Source organism: Perna viridis, chromosome 2, assembly GCF_037379345.1.
Source record: "Perna viridis isolate PV_CMFRI_1.1 ecotype Kerala chromosome 2, ASM3737934v1, whole genome shotgun sequence".
NCBI lineage: Eukaryota > Metazoa > Mollusca > Bivalvia > Mytilida > Mytilidae > Perna > Perna viridis.
The window spans coordinates 56,716,547-56,741,972 of record NC_142446.1 but is presented as its reverse complement, the minus strand read 5'-3'; the positions used below and the strand labels follow the sequence as shown (position 1 = coordinate 56,741,972).

The following is a 25,426-nucleotide window of genomic DNA, read 5'->3' as shown; positions in this document are numbered from 1 at the left end:
ACATTACAAACCCAGATTTATGGGATATGTCAACAGGCTTAGCCCTGTATGTCTCCACAAAACGTTACACATTTTAATGACTTGAAGATATTTAGAGATTTACAGCTAAAAGATACTATAGCCTGTTAAGTCTTCCAAACCTGAATGGTATGAGTGCTCATTTGGTTACATTTTACCAACAGATTGTATGGAGGATATTATACGTTTTCATGAAAGTAAAACTGATAGATCAGCTTATTTTATTATTAGAATCACAGGGGCTTAGCTGCCTATATGCAAATACGCAGTTGCGTACTTTCGGAAAAAGTAACAAAAATAAAAACACATTTTAAAGATGAAATAAAGGTTTTATGCAATGACTCATGGGGGGCCTTGAGTGACCCCCCCCCCCCAAGACCCCTCACCGTAATTTTGCCTACAAATAAAACAGGCCTAGCTATGCCCCTGAATTATGTAATAGATTAGCATTTTATCTTCAGCTTCAGGTCTTACAGTCTAAGCAGATTGTTTGCACTACTGAGTGTAAAGTTAGTGATGGTAAATGAACATTTCATATTATTGGAAAGCCGGTTGGATAAAGTTAAAAATATTTACTTTCTATTTCATATTATTTTCAGCAATTAATGTTATTTTACATTTTTCTAGATTAAGTGTTTCAGAAAGCCTCATTTTCTTCACAATTGAAAAAAATGTCCATCCTATCTGCACCACCAAATTAAATACAATAATTGACCAGTACCTTTTTAGCTCACCTGGCCGAAGGCCATGTGAGCTTATGCCATCACTTGGCATCCGTCGTCGTTGTCGTGGACAAATTTTAAAAGATCTTCTCCTCTGAAACTACTTGACTGACAGGTTTTAAACTTGGCATGATTATTCCTTAGGGTGTTCTGCACAAAATGACTGTATGGATTTTTGATCCATGAAAAAACATGGCCGCTGTTACTAAAAATAGAACATAGTGGTCAGATGGCAGTTTTTTGCAAATAACTCAAAAACCATTGCCTTTAGCAAATTTCTGGCATGGGTAAAATTGTTAAGCATCATCAGAAGGACCTATGCCAAAATTTTCAAACCCATTCATTGACTAATATAGGTGTTATGACCCCTGAAACAGTTTTTTTGTTGTTTTTTCTTCTTCACATGTACAACTTTGAAAATCTTTTCTAAAACCATTTAAGATCATTGAATGAAAATTAGCATAATAGTTCTTTAGTGTATTGTGCTCAAAATGATTGTTGTGATTTTTAATCAGTGAATAGATATGGCTGCCTATACTAAAAATGGAACTTAAGGGTCATAAGACAGGTTTTGGAAAAAAATTTAAAAACTGTTGCCTTTAGCAAAATTCTGGTTCAGGTCATGAAAATGCTATGAATAATTTTAGTTGATCTCAACTTGACCTGTCTCATTCCTCAAGTTTTTCAAATAAGCAAATGGTTAACCAGGTGAGCAATTCAAGCTCTCTTGAGCCTCTAGTATTTTAACAATTTTTATTTACGTTACCGTATTGTATACAATTAATTCATACTTGGTCTTAATTAGCTGGTCCGACTGCCAAGTCAGTTCACAATGAAAAATGTTCAGTAGCATGGAAATTAAAAAAATATATATATAAAATCAGATAAATGCTTACTATGGATATTGTTTCCAATTTAAATTACTTTCATACTGGTATTAGTTGTGAATTTTCAAAAGAGTATACAATTGCACTTTTGAACTGATACTGCCAACAGTTGTACCTGATCATCTCCATTTTGGAAATATAACATGACATGTTGGAAAAAAGGTACTCATCACAGAACTCACATTTTACAGATTTTAAGCCAGATAAGAGTGATTGCAACACAGTAATGATTGTTTGTTGATGGGGTAGAATTAAAAAACAGTCTGCTTGTCTGAGGCTGGTAAAATTCCTGTCGGACCAGTAAATTTTTTCTTAACTAATCTGATGGCTATTACACAGTACAATACACAGAGATTTTATTGCATTATCCAAGTATTTATACCCCGTAACCTCAAAACATTACTGTCAAAGTGTTTGAAAAGTTAGCCTTTGTAAGATATTGATAGGACAAGTTTAGTTGAAATACACTATGGAAAAATGGTAGGAAAATTTTCCTAAACTTTTTCCTTATATAAGCAGTCAAAAAATATCTATGTCACCAATGCTTCAGGATAAATTTAAATGGCTTTTCAGTTGTTTTCTAGATAAATTTGAATATATTTGAGGCAAAAGAAGACCTAATTAAGAAAAAATGATATGCCACTCATTGCCAGATTCTTACACAGAATGTGATGATGAGTTAAATTTATACATATTTTTATTTGTGTGTTTCAGGTATAGCTCTGATGGATTAACCTCATTTATACAGGGAAATATTTCTTTTTCTTGTAGGACTTTGCAGAAGTATGCTCCTATCCATTTTTTTGTGGTCTTTAACAACATTGTAAAGATTTTTCAAAGCAGTAAAGAAAGTTTATTTGGTATTTTTTCATTGAAAAGTTATATTTTTTTGCATCTTCTCCTATATATTCTGATGTAGAAAAGATTTAAAAAATTATGGAATTATTCCATAAGACTGAAAAAAAAACGACATCATTTTAATTCCTAAACGGCAAATAGCCAATGACCCCATTTCTACCTTATACACCTGAATTACTGAATAACTGAATAGCAATTTGATTTTTTTGTTCCCCATTAAAATCCTATACGTTTTTTTCATTACATGTCTTGTATTAAACATCTTCAAATGAATAGCCACCATCTCCTCCATCTTGGTAACTTCTGCAAATGTATTCACAGTAGAACATTTCATTGATATCCATCTATTCAGAGTTTTTCTTCTTCATTATTTTACATTTTTGCTGGACTTTAATTGAAGTAACCTCAAGTGTTACAGATAGTGATTTTAATATTCTGTTATACATTTTACATGTTGGTATTTCTCTGTTCTAATGTATTAGTATTAGTTTTTTTTAGAGACTAAAGAAAGTGTTTCCTAAAGTGTAATAATTAATACATGTGCTAGATATTTTATGTCTTCATAGGGATACAAGAAAAGTAAATGGGAAATAGAGCCATCTGGAAAACAGTTAGGTAATCATTGCTTATCTTATCAAATCAATTTCATATTGATATTAAATGGAATAGAATTGTAGTCAATAGAGGGTGCAATCACTTCCCCCTTTGAAAACCATTAAGGACTATTAAACTAATGGTTTTGATTCAATCGTGACATCTTTGAAGAAAGACTCTTGGCCTTTAAATGTATCACCCTCTTTCTAAAATCCTGTGTACGGCCTATCCTGGCTTCTATAATATTAACAATACGGTTTAGTTCATCTTTTACATCATAAAACATATCTGCCACTTCATGCTCAGGTGTTTAAGTGTTGTTCTTAAACCAAGCTGGCAAGTAAAATTTTATTTTGGCTGGTTAAAATTGAAGACCGATTTGGCAAGAAGAATATAAAAAAAAGTTTCATACATTGCATTCTGGTATGTACACAGAGTAAGGGATTTGTTAGGGAAAGTAAATTCTGAATACTGAATAATTACTTTCTTACGGAAATTGGTTCATTAATTTAGAAGATACAGTTCAGATGGTGTGGAAACTGGATCATATTATGCACTTTTCATTGATTACTGAAAACACAAACAATTCTAGAATACTACATATACTTGTAAGAACTTTAATTCATTCCTGAAGTGTGTTTTGAAGTACTGCGAAAGTACTATTGTTCGTGGGGTACCAATTTTCATTATTTTCGTGGGAAGGCCAAACCATGAAATATGGTTCCAAACGAATAGAGAATCCAATTGATATGTATTCTGAAAACCTTATAACCACATATTCAAGTATCCACGAACTTGAATTTGTTTCTTCCCCAAGTCATGAAAATTGGTATCCATGAATTAAAGTACTATTACAGTATAAGAATATAATTTCAAAACTTGGCTATCCACAACCAGAACCAGTGACAATGTCTATGATGTGATTATGAAAACCCTAAATTCTTCAGAATCAAAAATCGAAAATGGAGTCGCATTGAACATTTCTGCCAAGTTTCATTAAAATTTATCAACAGTTGACAGTATTTAAGGATACTGAAGTGGGAAGAATGGAAAGAGATTGATTATTACATGTACATGTATAATGCCTGCTAAAGACCTGGTGAGAAGGTTTGAAACGAAAATATAGAATGAATATATGGTAGTTTTGTATTACATGTACTAGTGTATGTCAGCATTCTTTATTATTGCATTAGGTAAGATTATAGTTTCTTTTATCATTATTATTATTTGTTTTTGTGTATTGTATGACATAGATAAATTGGATGGTTTAATTCACAACAATAAGAAGATAGCCCCAGTTCACCAAACAATGGAAGACTTTTTACAATTGCCTGATGATTATGACACTAGACCACTGGCACCTGGACAGAAAAGAGTAAGTTTCTTCAATTTTTTATTGATTATTATATAGATAGCAGTGATTTACCAAATATTTTTAGTGTTAAAATTTTTAATTATTCACACTGTGAAATAAATTGATTAATTTCACTCTTGCACTTTTCCTCGGCTAAGATGTCACAAAACATCACACCATGAATATCAATACACTGTTCACAAAATTTTAAAATTTATGTTGAAAACAGCAATGAAATATAGAGGAAAGCTATGTAATAAATACGATAATCAATTGGTTACCATGAATGACCAAAATATGATCACTGGTGCCAAGAACACAAGTTCTGCATGCTCGCTAAATCTAGGCATTCTTTGGCACTCATGGTCATATTTTGGTTATTCACTCTTACCAATTAATTATCCTATTATTCATCTCTTATTGATATACTTTATTTTATGTTGTTGTTTTTAACTCAACTGGACCTTTTTAAAAGTTATTTATACAGAACTGAATTTTAGAACTGATTAGAAATTACTTCCCTTTGCTCACAATTTGTAGTTTTGAAACAAAATGTATAATCCTAAATAATCAATATCTCAATCTTCTTTAATGATCATAAGTTTCAGTAATGAAATCACCATTTCTCTTTTAGAAACGCATTTTAGTTATTAAAGTTCATCAAGTAATATTTAGATGGTATGCCTAAATAAAAGTGATATCTCCAGTTTGATTGACGCAGGATAAGTTTAAGACTAGCAGGTGGATGTTAATTTTTGGAGTATTAAGTTATTATGCCTATGCTGACAGTTCATCATTTAATTAATATTTCACCTCTGGTAATATTTTGAAGAAAAGAAATATCTCTGAAGTGAAGTTCATCACTCAGATTTATTTACAGTTTACTCTGATCTTATGTAAGAATATTTTTTTTTATTTTGAAAGATTTTTTAAAATTTTTTTTATTTATATTTAGGTCAGATGGGCAGACATCGAGGAAAGAAAATTACAGTCAAGAAGACGAGACATCGGATTTGTCGTTGGACAAACCCAGCGAGACTGGGAAAGAATTACTGACGATTCTTTTGCAGACAGACAGCTCAACAGAACTAAATATTTTTAATGACAATTTTAGCAATAAAAAGGTATATACTTTTTTTTTTAATGTTAGACTGAACTGAATTGCAAGAATAACCTCAGTTATCAAAATCGTTGTGGTATATAGGGAACACTCACATTCACTCTCAGTATATATATATATATAGCATTCTGCACAGTATTTTCAACAAAAAATCAGACTGTGCCTGGGTTTTTTTCATGTTCTAATCCATTAGTATCTTGTATTTATACAAAAAACCTTACTTGGAACAAGTCTAGTGACTAAATGCACCTACTGACTATACAAATATGTATACAAACGTCCATTTATCTGGCTTGTTTTCCTTTAAGCTGGTACAAACCAGCTTTCTTTCATATCTGGTATGTCATCTTGAGACATATGACTTTATGGGTGAAGTGGAACAAAGTACATAAATAGGAAGCACCTCAGGTCTTCCTGTGAAAATTTGAATCTGAACGTTAAATTGTCAATAGAAACTTTTATTAGCTGACTGACACGATAGCCCATGAGCAATGTATAACACTGTTAATATAGGTATGCATGACTATTGCTACCAGGTATATTGATTAATCCTGCAGTACATTATTTTATTGAATATTGGCTTCACTCAAGTCGTATAGTCTAAACTTCAGGTTGTTTTAATTTATAAATTCTGGATATGCATTTGTAGAGTATTCACCAGTCTAGTAGTCAGACTTGTTTGACTAAAAAAATCTCCAAATTTCCAGTATCTCAAAATTCTAAAACACTGAGGCCTTATTCCTTGTATTGCACTTGGTAGAAATTGTAGGTGCCAGATTTTGCTTCTATTCTGATATTTTTGGCTTTATGTACTTCTTATATATAATTAATTTTTGGATCTCGATCTTCTCCTCTGATTGGTTCTATTTGCTGCTGATCAGAAGTTACTCCCTGAAACACATGTATACTGTGGAAGTATTTTAATTCGTGGATATCAATTTTTGTGGATTAGGGAAAAAACGCAAGTTCATGGATTCTTGAATTCGTGGTTTTGAGGTTTTCAGTATACACATCAATGGAAATCTCCTTTCTTGGGAACCAAATTTCGCGTTTTGGCCTACCCACGAAAATTACGAAATTGGTACCCCATGAACAATAGTACTTTCACAGTAGGTATTTTGCTAGATGTCTTCTTATAAGTTTAGTTGCTAATTCTTGGGTGTAATGTAACATTTTGACCTTTCAGAATAACAGGCCATTCATTAGTTGTTCAAGTCAATGTCAATAAAGATGTGCTCACCATTTATGTGTCAGTCTCTGTAGAATCAGCTATTGGTTGAAACACGGTATGAAAAACCCACCATTTTGAAAGTTTATATGGACTAGTTGCACCATTAGAAGCAAGGTAAACCGACACTATTTTCCACATCAATGTTGGTGCATTGAGTTATAATTTCACTATAATTTCACTGAAATGCACTCAAAATGAACATTTCAAGGGTAGATAACTGTCTAAAACCTCATTTTTCTAACATTCTATTGAAAAATTTCTGAACAAATCCAGTGATGCAGAGATCAAATAATTGTCTTTTCAAACAGAAAAGCATCCTTAAATGAAATTATATTGTCAGATTGGTGGGGTTTGGACATGCATGTTTCTGATTTTTTTCCACTTTGCCTGATTCTTACAAAAACTTAAGGTTGTTGAATGTCATCATCTTTCCTTTGTGTACAAATGATAATAATTTTCCTCTGTTTAGATTTTTTTTGTGTCCTATACCCATTTTTTGTAAACAGTATTAACACACTAAGACCCATGACTGGACATTAAATGTTTTTAATGGGATAGGTTTTGTAATTTTACTGTTGTATTGCATAGGTGGTTCAAAGCCTCCCGATTTGGCTTACCAAATTAAAATAGGAGATGTGGTATGATTGCCAATGAGACAGTCATCCACCAAAAGCCAAGCAACAAACAATTAAACTTCTACGGGTCACCACATGGTCTTCAGCGATGGGCAAAACCCTTAAAGCAAGCTGTAAAACTTCTGCAGGTCACCACATGGTCTTCAATGATGGGCAAAACCTATACCATAAAGCAAGCTGTAAAACTTCTACAGGTCACCACATGGTCTTCAGTGATGGGCAAAACCTATACCGTAAAGCAAGCTGTAAAAGGCCCCAAAATAAATAAAGTGAAACTATTCATAAAAGAGTAAAATAGTTAGGTTGATTATATAGGGAAATAACTGGTTATAACTGGAGCTTCCCTTCCTCATGTCAGACTGGTATAAATTATACCTTTATGGTAATTTTAGGGATCTTCTGAATATGAGTATATTCTGTTGTTTCTTTATCCTTGTTCAAATTTTGAAGCTGCAAAAATCAAAAGTGTAATTAATGACTTTATCTTTTGTGGAATCGATTTAAAGAAATAAAGCTGTCCTGTTATCAAAGTTGATCTAGACAATTTTATGCAATAAAATGATATTAATTTATTTGAGTGATGGACGTGATAACAGATTAAGTATTATCATTAATTACATACTTCTATCAATAAATATTTACTTGAAAATTGCGATAGTTGTCATACTTTAAAAAATTGGAATAAAACTATTTCTAAGAACTATCTTGACTTTGTGGGTGTTCAGATAGCATTTATTTACCAAAGTTTTCTCCAACAGATCCCATCTGGAGGAAATGGTGATATTAAGTGTATACCATTAGTAAAGTTGATATTTTAAACCAAGTTAATGTCGACATTGAAAAGAAAAAATAGAAATATAAAGAATAGCTTAATAATTTAGTAAAGTTGATAAAGGGAGATTGGAAGTTTTATTGCCAATTAAACTCCTAATGAGGGATAAGTTATCGTAATCCAAGTTGATGTGGGTATGATTGAGAGTGTGATGTATAGCCACTATTAACTTGTCAGAAGTAAATATATGTCACTTTATAACGCGCCTTCTGATGTGATGATGGCTAAATTTACAGCGATGTAATTTTAGTGCTGTTTTCCTCTCATTCTGACAAATTACTACTCAGTATGGTGACTGATATTCGCCAGGCGAAGGAAAACAGCTTACAAGTGTTAATTTCAAATGAGTGCAAAGTAGAGGTTTTAATTTAATTTCTTTTATTGGACCACACGTAAAATTAGTTTTGATGGCTTATCAGAATATATAAATGTTGCCACGATAACGAGATTGACCAAAATCTCGGTCTTGTAAGAAGAAATATGCTTACGATGTTTGTGCTTGAATTTGATATCGTCCTATAAAGAAGTTTTTACCCTGTATGTATCAACTTGCAAGCTTCCTTGTGGATAAAAAAAGTTCTTGTCTAGGAAAATGCACACAATTGATTTGTTCACTGGTGGGAATGGGCCAGAAACAAACACAGTGAAACCTGTCTAAACTGAACGTCTTTGGACTTAAAAAGAATGTGTTCGGTTTACCACGGTTTAAAATACATTTAAATTTGTATAAAGGTAGTCTGAACTTTATAAATGTTTAATTTAGACAGGTTTTCGGATTATAATGGATCAGGTCAGAAAGGTCTCACTGTAAATCATCTCCCCATTTACAACTCAAAATAACTTTGATGAATTTGTCAGTTACAAAATGGAGGAGAAATTGAAATAAGCACATTAGAACCAACTTGACGTTGGAATGAGAATTCATTGAAGGGCTATTGCATCCTCGGTACGTGATCGACGGGAAGGAGTGATTTTTAGAGATGTCATGAACGACTTAACATTCTGACGGATATTCGCCAGCCCTCGTTAAACGATTTTGGTTCAAATCAAACGGAGCAACATTAGATTTATAGAATAAAATTGTATAAACTTTACTTCTATCTTAAAGAAGTTTTGTATAATTGAACGATTTTGAAGTAGATACAATTGCCTTGTTGATATAGATACACCAAGCTAAAAGAAGACGATAATTAAAGTAATACGATATTTATATACAAACCAAATGGTGTTTATAATAAAATTTAACTGTTTATAAAGCTGAAAATGACTTATAGTATATATCATTGTCATTTCAAACAGATAATGTGTGAATGATCCTCAGCATTGCAGGGTCGTATAAATATATCTTTCTTCAATGCAGGTGTTGTTAAGTCTGTAGTCAAATTTAAATTGTCTGGGAAGGTGAATCTAATTTGTTTTGTAGTTGAGATTTGGAAAAAAAACATTTTATAATCAAATGCTGTGGTGCCAAAGTGTTCAGGGACGGAAGTGTAACAGCCAGTGTTTGCAATATACATTGAAAGAACAATGGCTTAACTTGAATGCGTGTTTAACGTTTTTTCTCCACAAGTGATTTCTCTCAATTCTAAATTGAAAATAAAACTATAAATTTGGTAATTCATTTACATTATCTTTGAAAAAATGGATGCTGTTGTATTGAGATTCTTTTTTCTTATTCCGAATATTGCTAATGTTGTTTACATCTGGTTTATCTTAACTTGACATGACTCCACGTTTTGGAGAAACATCATTAGTACTTTGATTATGAATAACCAAATCAACCGTAATGAAATTCCAAACACAATTTGATTTGTTTTTGTGAGAGATGGTAACGTTACAATTATTTAATGTGATCTAACATTGCTACCAAGTAAACATCATAGTCCACGAGTTGTAATTCACGATTTATTCATCCCTTGTATTAAACATGGCGCTAAAATATTGTATCTCTTTTGACATACTTTGGTAGCACTCATCTATTTTAGTTTCCTGTTTTTTGATATTTCTGATTTTTGAGTATTTTTGTGTATACATTTATTTAAATCTTGAACTTCATAAATACTTGGTTAAAATGCTGCTAGGCTACTCATTGAAACACATTAACCCCGTACCGAAATTTGCAATATTTATATGATTAGTATTTTTGTATTTACTTGTTTACTTGCCTGTATTTTTGAACTTGTGATTTATTTTAAATTTTGTTACCATGGTGACCGTTTTATGACACCAACGAAGAAGACATAAATTTTTCCAGAATGTGTATGTTCCAAAAAAAATGCTACTGTGTCTTGGATCATACAACTCGAATAATCCTCTGAAGCCTGGGCGCGAATGAAGAACCCCGACTTTAGAGGGAGCCTTTTTACATACTGACTATACAAGTATTTTTTGTATCATTGTAGGTTTTTTTTTTTGGACCAAAAGACATTTCAATGTTGTCGGCAGTAGAAACATGAAGCAGATTTCAGTAAATTCCAGCAACAAATGTGTATCATGGACATAATTCACGGATCGTATCTACCTTTTTATTTGTAGGTACACGTTTTGTATATTCGTGCATTTTTGTATGTGTCATTACAGCAGGATTTTTCAAGAAGATGATCAAAATCGTGTTGATAAATATTGTGTAGAAACAATAAATTTTATGCTTTTTATAAGCGAATAGTGTTTTTCATTGATGTTAGAATTTGTGGTAAATGTTGAATATTGTCTTGCTATCTTTGTAAAATGGAATAGTGGATCGTGAAAATAAAATGTAGCTCTCTTTACTGTCCGAACAGGTGGAACAGCTGACAAAGATGCTTCGTTTAATGGCCATTTATAAACAATAAAAATATTTACATCTTATTGACTCACAAGATATTTCATAATTACTTTGTTCTTCTTAAACATATATGACCATACATGACTTATATTACTGCTACTTAATTTTGGATTTTTATGCCCTTTCAGATTTTTGACAAATATGGAGATTTTGGATTTAATTAAGTACCGATATTATCGCATTTAAATTGACAACCCACTTCAACATAATTTTGAGTGATCCAAGGCGAAGTTGAGGGAGTAGTGAAATAAGTAGTCATTATTAGATTAGCGGCGTGTTTGAATTTATTTGGAACGGTTTACTTTACAGATAAAAAATAGAATTGTATCGTATTAGTCCGAACTAAAATTCTTATCGAACTTTCTATTTGTAGTCTTTTTCTTCTCTAGCAAGACAGAATACTTTGTTGTGAAATAAACCATCAGCTTTTTCTTCGGATGTAGTTTCAACTCTTTACCATACGTCACCAAGACAGTCACATTCTATTTTTTCAAATATGTCCCAACATGACATAGTAACATTCTACATTTTCAAATGTGTTCCAACAGGACACAGTCATATGTATATCACTTGGTTCAACACATATAGTGTTATCACACTGTAATTTGTCAAAAATATAACATACAGTCTGTATTAAAATTTCCTATTTCTGGAAGAAGTGAACATAAACACAGGGAGCGAATCAAGTCACAACCAAATCTGATTAGTATTTTTTTGTGGGTCGCTCTATTACTCAGTAAATGCGCGGTAAGGCTGAGTTGATTGTGACTCCAGCAGTATTACATCTTCAGGTAGATGTCCAAGATTTTGGTATACTATGTCTACTTTACTCCCTTGCCATACCGAAACTAGTTATACAAGTGTATGTGTTATACATCTTCAGAGTTATCGATGACTAAGAAAAAGAGTGACTTGTCACTATATTTTTATAGATCGCGTACATTGATCTTCTATACGGCTACTACTACGGAAAACGTACTATTATGACATGGCACAAGCTTTTACTTCCAAGCAATGTATAAATTCTCGAGATACAGAAGTGAGTGAATTAAAGTACAAGTTTGAAAACGTGCCTTAGAGTTGAAGAAAAAGAAAGTAATATGCATGTATATACTTGTATTTATAAACAAAGATATAGCCTACGACAACTTCAATTAAAATCATATTCTCCTGTTGCGCAACACTTCATTCATGCTTTCTGAAAACGCATGAGCGACATCAGACTAACTCGTCGAAAGATCGACTTTTGCATACATTCGTTCGGTTTTTTTTTGTTTTTTTTTGTGATTTGTTTTTATACCACCAAGTCTCCCATATATAAGAACCATCACATTCATCAAAAATTGATTTCATAAAAAGTAACAATTTATAAGTTCTATTGCCCTGGTCAAATATCTTTTTCGAGAGTCTGTACATTATATAAGAAATTTTCTGCTCTTTTTCCATAAGCTAATCTAAACCAAAATGAAATACATCTAATTTTGATGTCAATATCGATAGGAAATCTACCGAGCTCGACATAAACCATGTAATTCGGAGTAGATGATTTCAAGTTTAAAATAATCTTACAAAATTTTTAGTGTATTCTTTCGAGTACATCATTTTTCCCAAAGTCCCATATTTCACATCTATATAACAGTATTGGTTTAATCATCTTATCAAATGGTTCTTATTGTAGTTTAACTGAAAGCCTATATAAACGTCCCATTTTTAATACTTCATACATTGCTTTATGAGCTTTATTGGCTAGACGCTTTTTGTTTAATCAAAATTGCATGTCCTAGTGAAAGTAATTCCGAGATATTCAAATTCTTTTACTTTGTCGATTTTCGATCCTTTAAAAGAATATTCTTCATTTGGGTTGATCCTTCCAAGTCCAAATATCATTAATTTTATTTTATCAACGTTTACTTTTAATTTCCACATATCACAATATACACCGAATGCGTTAAGCTTTATTTGGAAGTCTTTTTAGGATTCAGTCAAGAGGACCGTATCTTCACCGTATAAAAGCAAAAATAACTTTAAAAAACTTCAAGTTCCTTTCCTGTATCTTCTGAAACACTTGATAAGCCATCAATATTTTGCGACACGAAAAAGTCTTGTAAATCGTTAAGAAAAATTGAAAATAGAAAAGGAGAAAGATATTCTCCCTGTCTGACACCCGTTTTGCGTTTGAAAAAGTCAGATTTTGAATTATTGTGGAAAATACATGATTTAATGTTATCATACATATTATGGACAACATTATACATCTTACCATTGATATTATTTTGCAGTAATTTATGAAATAAACCGTCACGCCATACATTTTAACTATGTCCCAACATAACACTGTCATATTCTATGTATCACATTGTGTTATCATACTGCAGTTATTCGTTATATTGCAATGTAAGATACAGACTTTGCTGTTTAACCTGTATTTCCCCAAAAGTGAAAGTAAATACAGAGAAAAAATGAGATTGCGTTTTTTTTCTGTCGCTCTTTTACTCGTTTTGAGTTTTACTAAATCGATAGTTAACCCTGAGTAGGTGCCCTAGGTCTTGGTATACTAAGCTTGACATGCCATACCCGAAACTAACTTGTAGGCGTTTGTTTGGTATTGGTACAAATACTTGTTCCGCTTATGAGTTATCAATAACAAAGAATATCCACTTCGAGATAACCGTGACTTTATTTTTAGAGTGTACATTCATAAGATCCGCTGATCTATACGGTTACTGTTCAGAAAACGTATTATTATGACACGAAACGAACTTGTACTTACAAGCAAGGCATATTTTTTTTCCAAATACGGAAAAAAGAAAATTGTATGCATATATATTATCGGATAATACAGATATATCTTGCAACCGCTTCAATTAAAGGAAGATTCTTTTTTACGCGCGACATCTTCATTCAAGCATTATGTAAATGTTTTCAACATCTTCACTATTACATTAATCAGTATTCTGAACTATTCAGTCTGGGATCATAGTTGGAGGGGTCCGAATGTTGTAAACCCCTTTTGTTGGAAAAATGGTTAATTTTGTGGTAAAATTTTGAAAAATAAGTAAATAGCTTGGAATATCACAAAATATCTGGATCCACGCCTTATTATTACCCCTATCTTTGCAAAAACACACGACACACCGTCCCTTTCCATTGTTCTAGGTCTCGTATTTCTAGTACGAAAAATTGAGAAAACCCGAATCTATATTGCTTTATTATTGCACCAAAATTATGATGATCTGTTTTTGAGTCATCAACGACTTGCGAACGAACGGATGACTATACAGCTACTTGTCTTTAACACGATGCACCCGTCATTATCAAAGTTCAGCTATATTTTCGCATACTCATAATCTGATGTAGTATCAACTCTTATATCTATTTTCAAGTATGTCTAAACATGACAATGTCACATTCTACACTTTCAAGTATGTTCCAACATTCTACATTTCATATATGATCAAACAAGCCACGGTCTTTTTTTTTTGGTTTTGTTTTTGTTTTGTTTTGTTTTTTGGTTTTTTTTGTTTTGTTTTTTGTTGGGGTTTTTTGTCGCTCTTCTACTCGATGAGAGCGGCTGGTTTTGGATTTTGTACTCCTGTATAGTAGTAATTCATCTTCAGGTAAGTCCCCTGGGTCTTGAAATACTATCATATTTTGCTCCTTTGCCATACCCGAAACTAAACAGGCGTTTCTTTGGTATTGGAATAATATTTTTTCCGCTTGTGATTTATCAAAGTCGTTTCTTCTTTTCATGGAGAAAAATGTTCAGAGCTTCAGATATATATTATAGAATTATGGTTTTAATCCAATGTTTTGTGATTTTGGGTGGTATTTGCTTTTTTTTTATTTTCAAACTACGTGAGGATGGGCGCTTGAACAAACTACTATTTACTATAATGCACCCGTCGATAGATGTTCAAATGAATAAAAAAAACCTGAAAATCCTTTCATTTGCGACGGATATAAATTTAGATTCAGTTGAACGTCGTTTGGAGTCTCTCGAAAATTGACTGACTGGCACGTGATCGAAGTTTCCTGTACTTAAGTGTAAGTGTAAGAATCAGGCAAAATGAGAAAAATCAGTGACATGCATGTCAAAAACCCACCGATCTGACAATGTAATATCACTCAATGATACTTTTTCAATTTGAAAATAACACTATTTAATCTCTGCATCACTGGCTTTACTCATAATTTTTTTAATAGAATGTAGAAAAATGAGGTCTTTGACAGAGTTATCAGCCCTTGAAATGTTCACTTGCAGTGCATTACAATGGAATTGTAACTCAATGGTCCAGCATGATATGGAAAATCTTGTTTGTTTTCCTTGATTCTGATGGTGCAAATAGTCAAATTACACTATCAAAATGATGGGTTTTTTTTTATGTCATATTTCACACAGTGCCTGATTCTTACAGGGACTGACACTTAATTGCGAAGTGACAGCGGATATTTTATTCGACACCAAAGTTCGAAACTGGTGAGGATCCGAAACGGACACCACCCGTTATTTACAACATTCAACTACGATTCGTCGGAAGATTTGTCTCAAGGTATCAATGAATTCAACAACATTGGGTCATCTGCAATTTGTAGAATCTAATCAAAAATGCATTTGCATCCTCTACCAGAAGTCAAAAGTACTTTCTCGGAAATTTCAAGCCTATGGACGTCACGACTTTGCTACATGTTGATGAAAAAGTAAGTGTATAATGTCTTTCAAGCAATTGATCCTCTACAACATTTTAGTTGTTGAAAGATTAAATATTTTCCAAAATAGTTATACCATTGGATAGCTGAAGTTGAAACGTTCAAAAGAAATAAGAAAGCGAGAGTCGGACAGTGTTTGTTAAAATCGTTTAATGCTATGTGCCTATAAAGGTTTCCTGATAATGGTATGAAAATTTCATGAAATCGAGTATGAGTGAACAAATTTGCATTAAGTATTAATCCGGGGGACTTTTCCGTAAAAGGAAGGTATGATCAAGTTATCGTTTTGTATGTTGTCTCATTGTGCCCGGCATTGTTACAAGCAGGAACTATCACTCCGTTAGATTCTTCGAAAATATGTAGAAAGCAACGGAATCACCCGTAAAATCAACATTTTTACTTTCTAAAAAATGAATTTTAAGATTCTTTGCCTGAACTTCTCATTGTTCGGCTTCTGTTGCCATATCTAGCTTCTTCATGCCCATATAATTCAAGTTTGAAGATAGTTTCTTCTTTGACTACTTGTTTGTATCATAAAAACACAGAAAAAAACGAAGTATAGCGAAATTTGGAGTAAGTGAACATGTAGAGAAATACCTGATGAATGATTTGATAATTAAGGAAACTGTACAATAAGAAAAGCAAGCTTAGTCTCCACGAAATCATAATTAGGTATACATTTTTTTCTGTAAACAGTTTTACGGAAAATACTATCAATAGAGAAAGTGAAGAATTATGTCAAAGAGTATCATTTCTCTTCGTGAGGAGAAGAAAAAACAGTATTATTAAAAGTTTTGACTTCCATGTTTTTAAGACCACAAATATATAAATCTGGTGTATCTTACTATTGATAATGGGCATTTGATAGCTCAGTAAAATATTCCATAAAAGCGCTTGTTTCAAGTGAAAATCGCTGAGATTTTTACATACGCTTAATGAGTACTCCGATTCGACCAAAGTGCCCTCTCAACCTAAAAAGGTTTTTGTATCCTCGCTTTGTTAGGTAATCATGCTGCCCGTCCCCAGTTTTCATCCATACATCCTTAGTAATTGATAACTGGAACTACACACTTTCTTCGTGATGTGGTGCCATTGTGTGCAATCTAGTGTGAATTCCCAACTGAATGACGTGTTGTATTTCATGATGCAAAACGTGATTTTTGTCACGTTCGTTCACCAAGGAAGACAAGGAAGAACTTCATCCACTTCTCCGAAACCACTGAATGGAATTCCAGGACACATTCTTTGTGTCCCAGTTATCACACAATGGATATGTTTACCTTCATATTTTGCATTTCCATCTGAATGGCTTTTTAAGTTTCATGATTCATATAGGTAATCATTTGCGAAATGGGAGGCAAGACTATCAATATAAGTGAGCCTTTCTCGCAGTATTCTATCAAATTGCAACAAAACTATGTCGAGTGCAATGTTATATCGGAATTTTCGGACAATTGAGAGCTTTTTATCGGTTGCGCTCTTGTTCGATGACATGTATTGTTTTGCTCAGCGGCGCTCAATTGGCAGACCGTATGAAGATTTGAGTCTCACCCTGGAAGTCACAGAAGAGATATTTCATGTAGCTCTATTTTTTTTCAAATTCAAATGATCACCAGTTGTCGGCTGAGTCTGAATTAATTATGCAGATTTTCAACAATAAAAATCGCCATCATGATCTTGTCACTCGACAGTAGAAAATGCGCCTTAGCCGCTCTCTTAAAAAATATCTTCTAGCTGTCGATATCAAACATTTCGTAACTATTGAAAAATTATCACAGATGTGATCCTTACCTCACAAGTCGTTTAGTCAAACGCTGCGTTGACTACTATTTTACGTATCCGAACTCTTTCGTGCGCAACACAAACTTATACCGGAATTCTTATGACGTATATGGAGACAGGGGGTATGAATATCTTATGTCAGTGACCGGAAGTGCACAGAAGATTGGAATAAAAATCCTTATTATGAAATTGTATTATAAATGTGTTCTTCTAAATGAAACTTGCTAGTCGTGGTTTGTTATTAAAGTCGGTGTAGCAAGTAGAGCTGCTAAATGATTAATAGAAAATCGAATTCAAAAAATGAATTCTTTTTTTTTTTTCTGTTGTGATACAGTTAATATGTTGAAATTATTTTTTTATATGGGTGTCTTGTTTGTATAATACTTAAACTATTCGTTATTACGTGAAATTCCTTACTTTTAGACCTTTTCTCGACACAATTTTAACTCACCAGGCCTAAAGGACGTGTGAGCTATTGTCATCACTTCGCGTCCGTCGTCGTCTGTCGTCGTTACTTGCTTGACCAATTGGAATGAAACTTGGCATGTTTGTTCCCTAGGGCATTTTTTACAAACTGATCCTTTAAATTTTTGAAACGTCGAAAAATATGGCCACTGTGAAAATAGAACAAAGGGGTTAAAATATAGTTTTGCAAATAACTCAAAAACCTTTGAACCTTTGAAGCAAAATATAGGCAGAGAGGGTAATATTGTTCACCATCAGAAGACGGACCTTTGTTGAAATGTTCAAAATGATTCGTCGCCTGATTTTGGGGTAATGGCCCTTGAAACTTATTTTTTGTTGGTTGTAACGTGTACAACTTTGAAAATCTTTGAAATCATGCAACAAAATTTAATGACAGTTGGCATACCTGCACAAACTGATCGTTTAAAAAATTTTCATCCGTTGAAAAAAGATGGCCGTTGTGACTAAAATTAGAAAACAACGTATGGGTCAAAATACAGTTTTTTGGCAAATTACTCAAAAACCTTTGAATTTAGCAAAATTTAGACAGAGAGGGTAATATCGTTCACTATCAGAAGACGGACCCATGCTAAAATTTCCAAAATGATTCGTTGCCAGATGCAGGAGTTAGGCCCTTGAAACATTTTTTGTCGTTTTTCATGTGTACAACTTTGAAAATCTCTTCTGAAATCATGCGACAAAATTTAATGAAATTTGGCACAATTGTTTCTTAGGGTATCTTGCACACTGATCTTTCCAAATTTGTCATCTGTTGAAACATCTGTTCCTGTCGTTCCGGAACAAACAATACGGGTCAAAATGCTCTTTTCCGCAATTTTTTCCCTCAACTATAAAATAATAATGAAGATAAAAGCTACTCATAAGATAAACATAATACTCTTAGTTGACTGGAATATTGAAATTTTTAGGCGAAATTTTCACCATTTGCTCGGATTGGTTTCTCCAGGAAGCATGGTATTCTAAGTTAAATAGTGATTACGAAAATTTTCAAAATGGCTGCCATTTTCCCTCAAACTTACTTTGTTTTCAACTATAATTGGTTTATATAATAAGGTCTCCTGAGTTGATTGGTGTTGATAAAAATGCTGTATAGCCATTATTTAACTTCATTTTATTTTTTTTCCTAAGCAAATGTATAGTGGGGTAATGCCTCTCCAGACCCATTGGGTTAAGAGAGCATAAGGGGACCCTGCCCAAATTTTTCCACAGGTTTTAAAAAACACTTCGAAGGTATTTCCAACATTTTACAATGCCTTAGGTACTCTGTTGAGTTTACAGCATTAATATATACTCTGTTCAGCATTTTTCTTGTCAAACATGGTAACAAAGCATGACACCTTTTCTTAGTTAATAAGGCATGGTTTGCCAGATGAGCTACTCAGACTCTTTGAGAGCCTCTTGTAAAAATAGGACCTCTTCAACCTATCATTTGTGTAAATTGATTTCAGTTTAGATGCGTCAAAAATGTATTTTCACAATTGTCTTTCGCCCACAAAGTTTGTGGTATGTAGGAATCATCGTGTCTGTCTACCCGTCCGTTCAACATTCCATATATCTTGGAAGTGCAACTACTCCTAAACCGCTAAAGGGGTCTTGACGAAATTCTATAGGAGGGCTATACATCATAATTATGTAGATATATACGAAGGAAGATAATTACATGTATTGTCTAATGCCTTGAAAGGGGTAATCCAATTTAGGGATTTTACATGTTCAAACCTCGCTTGTACAACTAATGCTAAATAGATCTTGATCATATTATCTGATGCCTGTCAAGGGAGATAATCCACAAGAGGTCTCCGATTCTCGTAAGCGGAATTCTCCTTAACAGCTAAATGGATTATGATTGAATATCATAAAAATGTTAGGCATTATATGATGAACAGAAATGGAAAATAATTTGTCTGGTTCCTGCAAATGGTATCACCCAACGTGAGGGTTTTGCATATACTATCCACGTAAAACATTTTTGTAGACGCGTACATGGATTTCGCGGGAATTTCTAGAAAGTTTAAGGATCATTTATAGATGTACATAAAAGGAAGATGATTGATACGCATGCAGTTAATTTTATTATGGAATAGAGTTGGATTCGATTTAGTACATATAACTATACAGATACTGGGCGATTCCATTATTGTTTACTGATTGCAACCCACCAAAAATATTTGAACGAAATCATGCAAAAACTAATACAACAGAAGTCGTCAAGGGTGAGGTTGGAATCAAAGAATCACCACAGTCAATTTTCTTTCCGAATTCCTAAAAGACGTTTAAAAGAGTAACCAAGGGAACCAAGGCTACAGCGGTAATCAAAAGAATGTAATCCAGGGACAAAGACCAGACATGGAAAAGAGACATACACAACAAAGTACATAAAGTAATTAAAATCATACATACAAAGTAACAAAAGCAAATGAGCAACACGGGCTCCACTAAAAACTGGGAGCATGGACCAGGTGCACCGGTAGGGTAAGCGTCCTGCGCCTCCAAAATTCAGCTTTTCTGCTTTTGATCCGATCTTGACTTTCCTTATGAAAATACCTGCCTGTATTTTTCAAGCAGGTTTTAGACATCTCTTTCGGTTTTCTAATTATAGATATGCAAAGGGCCAACGAAGGTATCTTTAAAATTTATTAACTTGAGTAATATTTATCGAATCTTGTTCCTTAACATGGCAGAAGCTCCAATAGGTTCCCTTGTCGATGTGTTCCTTTTGAAATTAGGCATTATGATTAATAGAGTTTTTACAGAAAAGGCTCATCTTTCGCCATGTCTTTGTTGTAGGGAAATTGTACCACGCCTTAAAGAAATCATCTTTTTGTTATTGTTGGTCCGATTTGAATTTTTTAATAAGATTCCTCATGAAAATTTCTGCCTGTATTTTCCATTTAGATTTCAGATATTTCACGAAGATGACAAATGGGTCGGAAAAGGAGTGAACCAGATGTTTTAATTGAATTTGTTAATTACTTATCTGATTTTGATGATTCTTTGAGGTAAAGGGATCAAATGCAAAGATGTTTGATAAAAACCCTTAGAGCAAATTTTGTGTCCAAACCAGTTGTGTCCATGCTTATGTGCTTCAAAAACTAATATATAGTCAACACTTGCCCTAAGATCAAAATTTTGCGGTCGTATCATGTTGCGTTCGATTAATCATTCTCTTTATTCTATCTGTTGCAAATGAAAGTATCATCAATTCAAATGTAATTTATTTATAAAGAGGCAAAAGTTGACAAGTTTTGATTTATTTTATATATATTACACGTGTATTGAAAATAGTTTACCTTGTTTGATATAGTTATTGTGTGTTGTGTGCTCATTTTCTACACCCAGCTAGTAAGGGAATTAAAAAACCGATGGACACAGTGCATTCTTTAATAATCTTATTGTACACCCCACCCCCGGAAAGCGGGAGGTATATATTGGTCACGCTTCCTTGCGTCTCAGTTGTAATTCGCTATTTCTCTAAAATTTCTGAACGGAATTCGATGAAACGTTAAACTAATTTTTAATCACATAAAGCTATTGTCCACTTCGTATTTTTTTTTTATCTGAATGACTTCTCAGATTTCCTGTTGTAAAACTTTAACTAAAGCATTCATTGACTTAGGGGACCATCTTCTAATCCGCAACTTCTTTAAACCCGCTGAATGGAATTTTTTTGATTATGTGAATGTGACCTCTTATTATGTTTTTGCCATCTGGAGAACTTTTATGGATTTCTGTATGGTTTTTGTGGAGGATATGAGGATTTTACCGAATAAACTGTCAATTTTCTAGTTATATTAATTATCGATCAAAACTTTATATAAGACGTCTTCATATATAGGTAGTTTATACACATTTAATTTATGATCTTATGGTCCGAGTCCGACAGGAAGTGCTGTTGTTCAAATCACGTGGTACTAATACGGACGTATTTTTTTTTAATATGACGAACAATGCATTTTGAGTGATCGGTATCCACCATCGTATTAACACTTGACAAAAACTCAATAATATTTGAATACAGCTGCTCTGCTGTAAATTTTGTTTACTTTCGCGTTGGGCAAAATTAGACTTGTGAAGATATAGTTTTTGGATAAGACGAATCATACTGTTCTTTATTTATCTAACCAAATACACTTGAAAGAAGTTGTTTCCCTTTTATCAATCTTTTCTGATTTTTTTATCTTTAACTGGTGAACCGTATTGAATTGTTGTTACCGTGTTCTCTCTAGAATAAGAACCAAAGACTGCTTGTGTTTAAGCGTTTTAGAATGGAAGTATCAATGTGTCAACTTATTTATGATTGTACATCCTGTATTTTGGTTACTTTTTCGACATTTTGCAGTCGTATCCAGCTGTGCTCGATAAAACTTTTTTTTTCAAACTTGTTCTTACCTCGTTTTCTAGAGCACTTAATTTGAATGGCAGGTCTGGGTAACGAGACTTGTGATGCTCAGTATGCCTGTTGAATTACTTGAAGCTCTGTTTTCTTTTTATTCGTTTAATATGACATTTTTAACCATAGTGTATCTTCTTTTCCTCGGATGACTTTCTTTTAAATTTAGTGATAGCTGTCTCTATTCAGGGAATTGGATCGACGACATGGAAAAAAGCAGTGCCGGCTGAGAATTTTGTTTGTGTAATGTGCATAATATGTGAATCTGTTTTTATTTGTACGCAGATTTTGTATTATGCTTTATTATACAGACATCGGTCAACAATTGGGAATTTCTGTGGTTTTTCGTTTCTCTACATGTTCTGTTTTCATTTAAGGTCACCATAGTACAAATGTTCTTGTAGTTCTAGCTATCTCTTTTTAACCATTCGTTCCATCGTATGATTGGTCGTTTATGTGATTCTGTATGCTGAGAGTGTCCCCAACTAGTTGTGTTCTTTTTTATAATGTGTAGAACATCAGAATAAGTTGATACGTGTGCTAATGAGAGGAAGAGCTGTCTGGAGCTTTGAACTGTATTGGCCAAAAATTAATTCGCCGCGTCGGTCGGACGAGTCTTCACATTTACACTTGTTCTATCCAACATTGACAATAATTCTCGGATTGTGGTTTTAATTTATAATGAAAAAGCCTCACCCTATTTATTTTAATGTTGGTATATAGGTTTTGAATGTAATAAAAGGAAACAGTGGAACATTTACAAATTTAGTTAAAATTTTGTTCTACACATTTTACCATTCTTTGGCAGTTTTGAGGAGACGATTTTTGAAGTATTTAAGACACTGGATTGTTCTATCTAAATATATATTATGGTATTGGACTGTTTCCTCAAAATATGTGTTATACATGGTCATTTGATTGACAGGAGCGAGGTCAATTTAAGTTTCATCTACATTATTAGCATGCCACCAAAAAGATAAATATTTTTTTTTTAAATTTAAAAAAATAAGATTTCATAAAACAAATCAAAAAGAACATCAAGTAGTTTTTGTTTTCCATTGTATTTTGGTTTTCTTTTGGGCGTTTTTGCTTTTGCTTTATTTTGTTTCATTTTTACTTTAATTTCTAGTACATAAAAAACTTCATTTATTTATTTATTTATTTATTTGAAATACAAATATTATTCTGAGAAATATGTCGACATATATTTGTTCAATTCTTAAAAACAAACTATTTTTCGAAATAATCTACTCAAGATACGAACTTTAAAAATGAACAAGAACCAATGCCACTTTTATTAGTCATTTACACAACTCATCAGCAGCGTTTACGTACCTTATGTCTAGCATTGAAACCGATAAACGTATAGAAAAAGAAACATTTGTATTATATTTTTTTTTCAGCTGTTCGTATGTTAAGTGTATGAATGATCTAAACTGCCTAATTGTAATTTTTGCTTTGCTTTGCATTATAAATTCCAACACTGGTGGCAGAATTGTAAACATTTTAGAAAATACACACAATTGTTTGCATTCACATTTATACATGTATTTGATTTTCTTTAAAACAATCTATTGGTAAATTTAAAAAAAAAATGTTTCGTTTTTGCTTTTCGGGCAAAGAATAGTTAAAAGTTTCAGAGCCTTTAATTATTTGAAATTCTTTTTCATACTAAGTATCTCATACCTTTTATAACTGGTTGCGGAAACACTGACCAACACTCAAAACCAGAAAATTTCATACTATTCGTTTATTGGTCCCTTAAGTGTGTAAGTTTTTGTAAGAATCAGGCAAAATCAGCAACATGCATGCAAAAAATCCCACATATCTGATTTCACTCAAGATTGAAAAGACCATTATTTGATCTCTGCATTACTGGGTTTGCTCAGGAATTTTTCAAAAATATGTTAAAAAAAAGTAGGTTTTTGACAGAGTTATCTGCCCTTTAAATGTTCATTTAATTGCATTTCAATGAAATTATAAATAATTGTTCTTTTTTCCTTGATTCTGATGGTGCAAATAGTCAAATTAAAGTTACTAAAAGGTGTGTTTTTTTCCCAATACCTACTGCCTGATTCTTAAAAAGACAGACACTTAACTCACTTCTTGTATTGTTTTCTTATGGAAATCTTTCTCCTTTTATAAATGATATTTCTTTATGCGCTGTTTGAGTTAATCGTTGTTTCAGAATCTGCACGTCTTCGTGATTGATATACAGTGTATTAAAGCTGGGCTATTATTTAATAATTTCCAACTAATTAGTAAAATTAGCAAATCTTGTTATTCTTTTAATGAATTATTGATGTATACCTGTTATCTTTCTTAGTTGAATAAGTAGGAAATTAGGATGCACACAGAGATCATTATAGTAGCAATAAAATATCAGGCATGTGCGAGTTTTTCATCTTTATAACAACGCACTGACACAATCCAGAGCAATTCTTAACCTATCAAGTCATTTTAGTAAAAAATAAAAATCTAATTGAAAAAGTATACGAGGTGAAAATGATAAGTATAGATGAGAATGGAGCATTAAACGGCAGTTAATTTGTTGTGACTTGACAGGTATAGACTAAATTTTCTGACTTGAAGAAATTCAGATGTTTAACTGGATGATAGGGTAGAGTAGTACGTAATGGTTCTGTCTGTCGTTGTGGTCATTAGTGCCTATGATGGATAGGAGCTAATAAATACAAATTTCCATTTGATTTGTTGGATATGCTAGGATAAAAGATGTAATTTAATGAAAGATGAAAGCGTCTGTGGTCTTCCCTTTTTTCTGTGATTAGTGCCTAATGGCGCTTCTTATTACGGTGATTATATTTGCCTGACCGTTCTTGATAACTGATATATACTGTGATAAAATATATGGTCATCGCTTAAATAGAGTTTCGAAAATGTAACTTGAATATACATACATTTTTATACCATATAAAAAAATGCAGTCGTATTTAATGATATGCGTTGTCGTCATAGTCCGTAGACA

The 25,426-nt window shown here is 32.7% G+C and overlaps 1 protein-coding gene across 2 annotated transcripts in view; it reads left to right on the top strand.

Annotated features, from left to right (window-relative positions):
• LOC148626178 (uncharacterized) overlaps positions 1 to 11,505 on the top strand; it is a 41,860-nt gene extending 30,355 nt beyond the window's left edge. The window contains exons 18-22 of one of the 2 annotated variants that reach the window (XR_015919996.1): positions 3,052 to 3,100; positions 4,333 to 4,454; positions 5,389 to 5,557; positions 6,740 to 6,898; positions 10,654 to 11,505. Coding sequence is in view for 1 of the 2 variants with exons in the window: in XM_088569940.1 (XP_088426066.1) it covers positions 3,052 to 3,100; positions 4,333 to 4,454; positions 5,389 to 5,535 (318 nt within the window). In the remaining variant the exon portion in view is untranslated. The remainder of the gene's footprint in view (positions 1 to 3,051; positions 3,101 to 4,332; positions 4,455 to 5,388; positions 5,558 to 6,739; positions 6,899 to 10,653) is intronic. The other variant, XM_088569940.1, reaches the window with a different exon arrangement.
• The last annotated feature ends 13,921 nt before the right edge of the window (positions 11,506 to 25,426 follow it).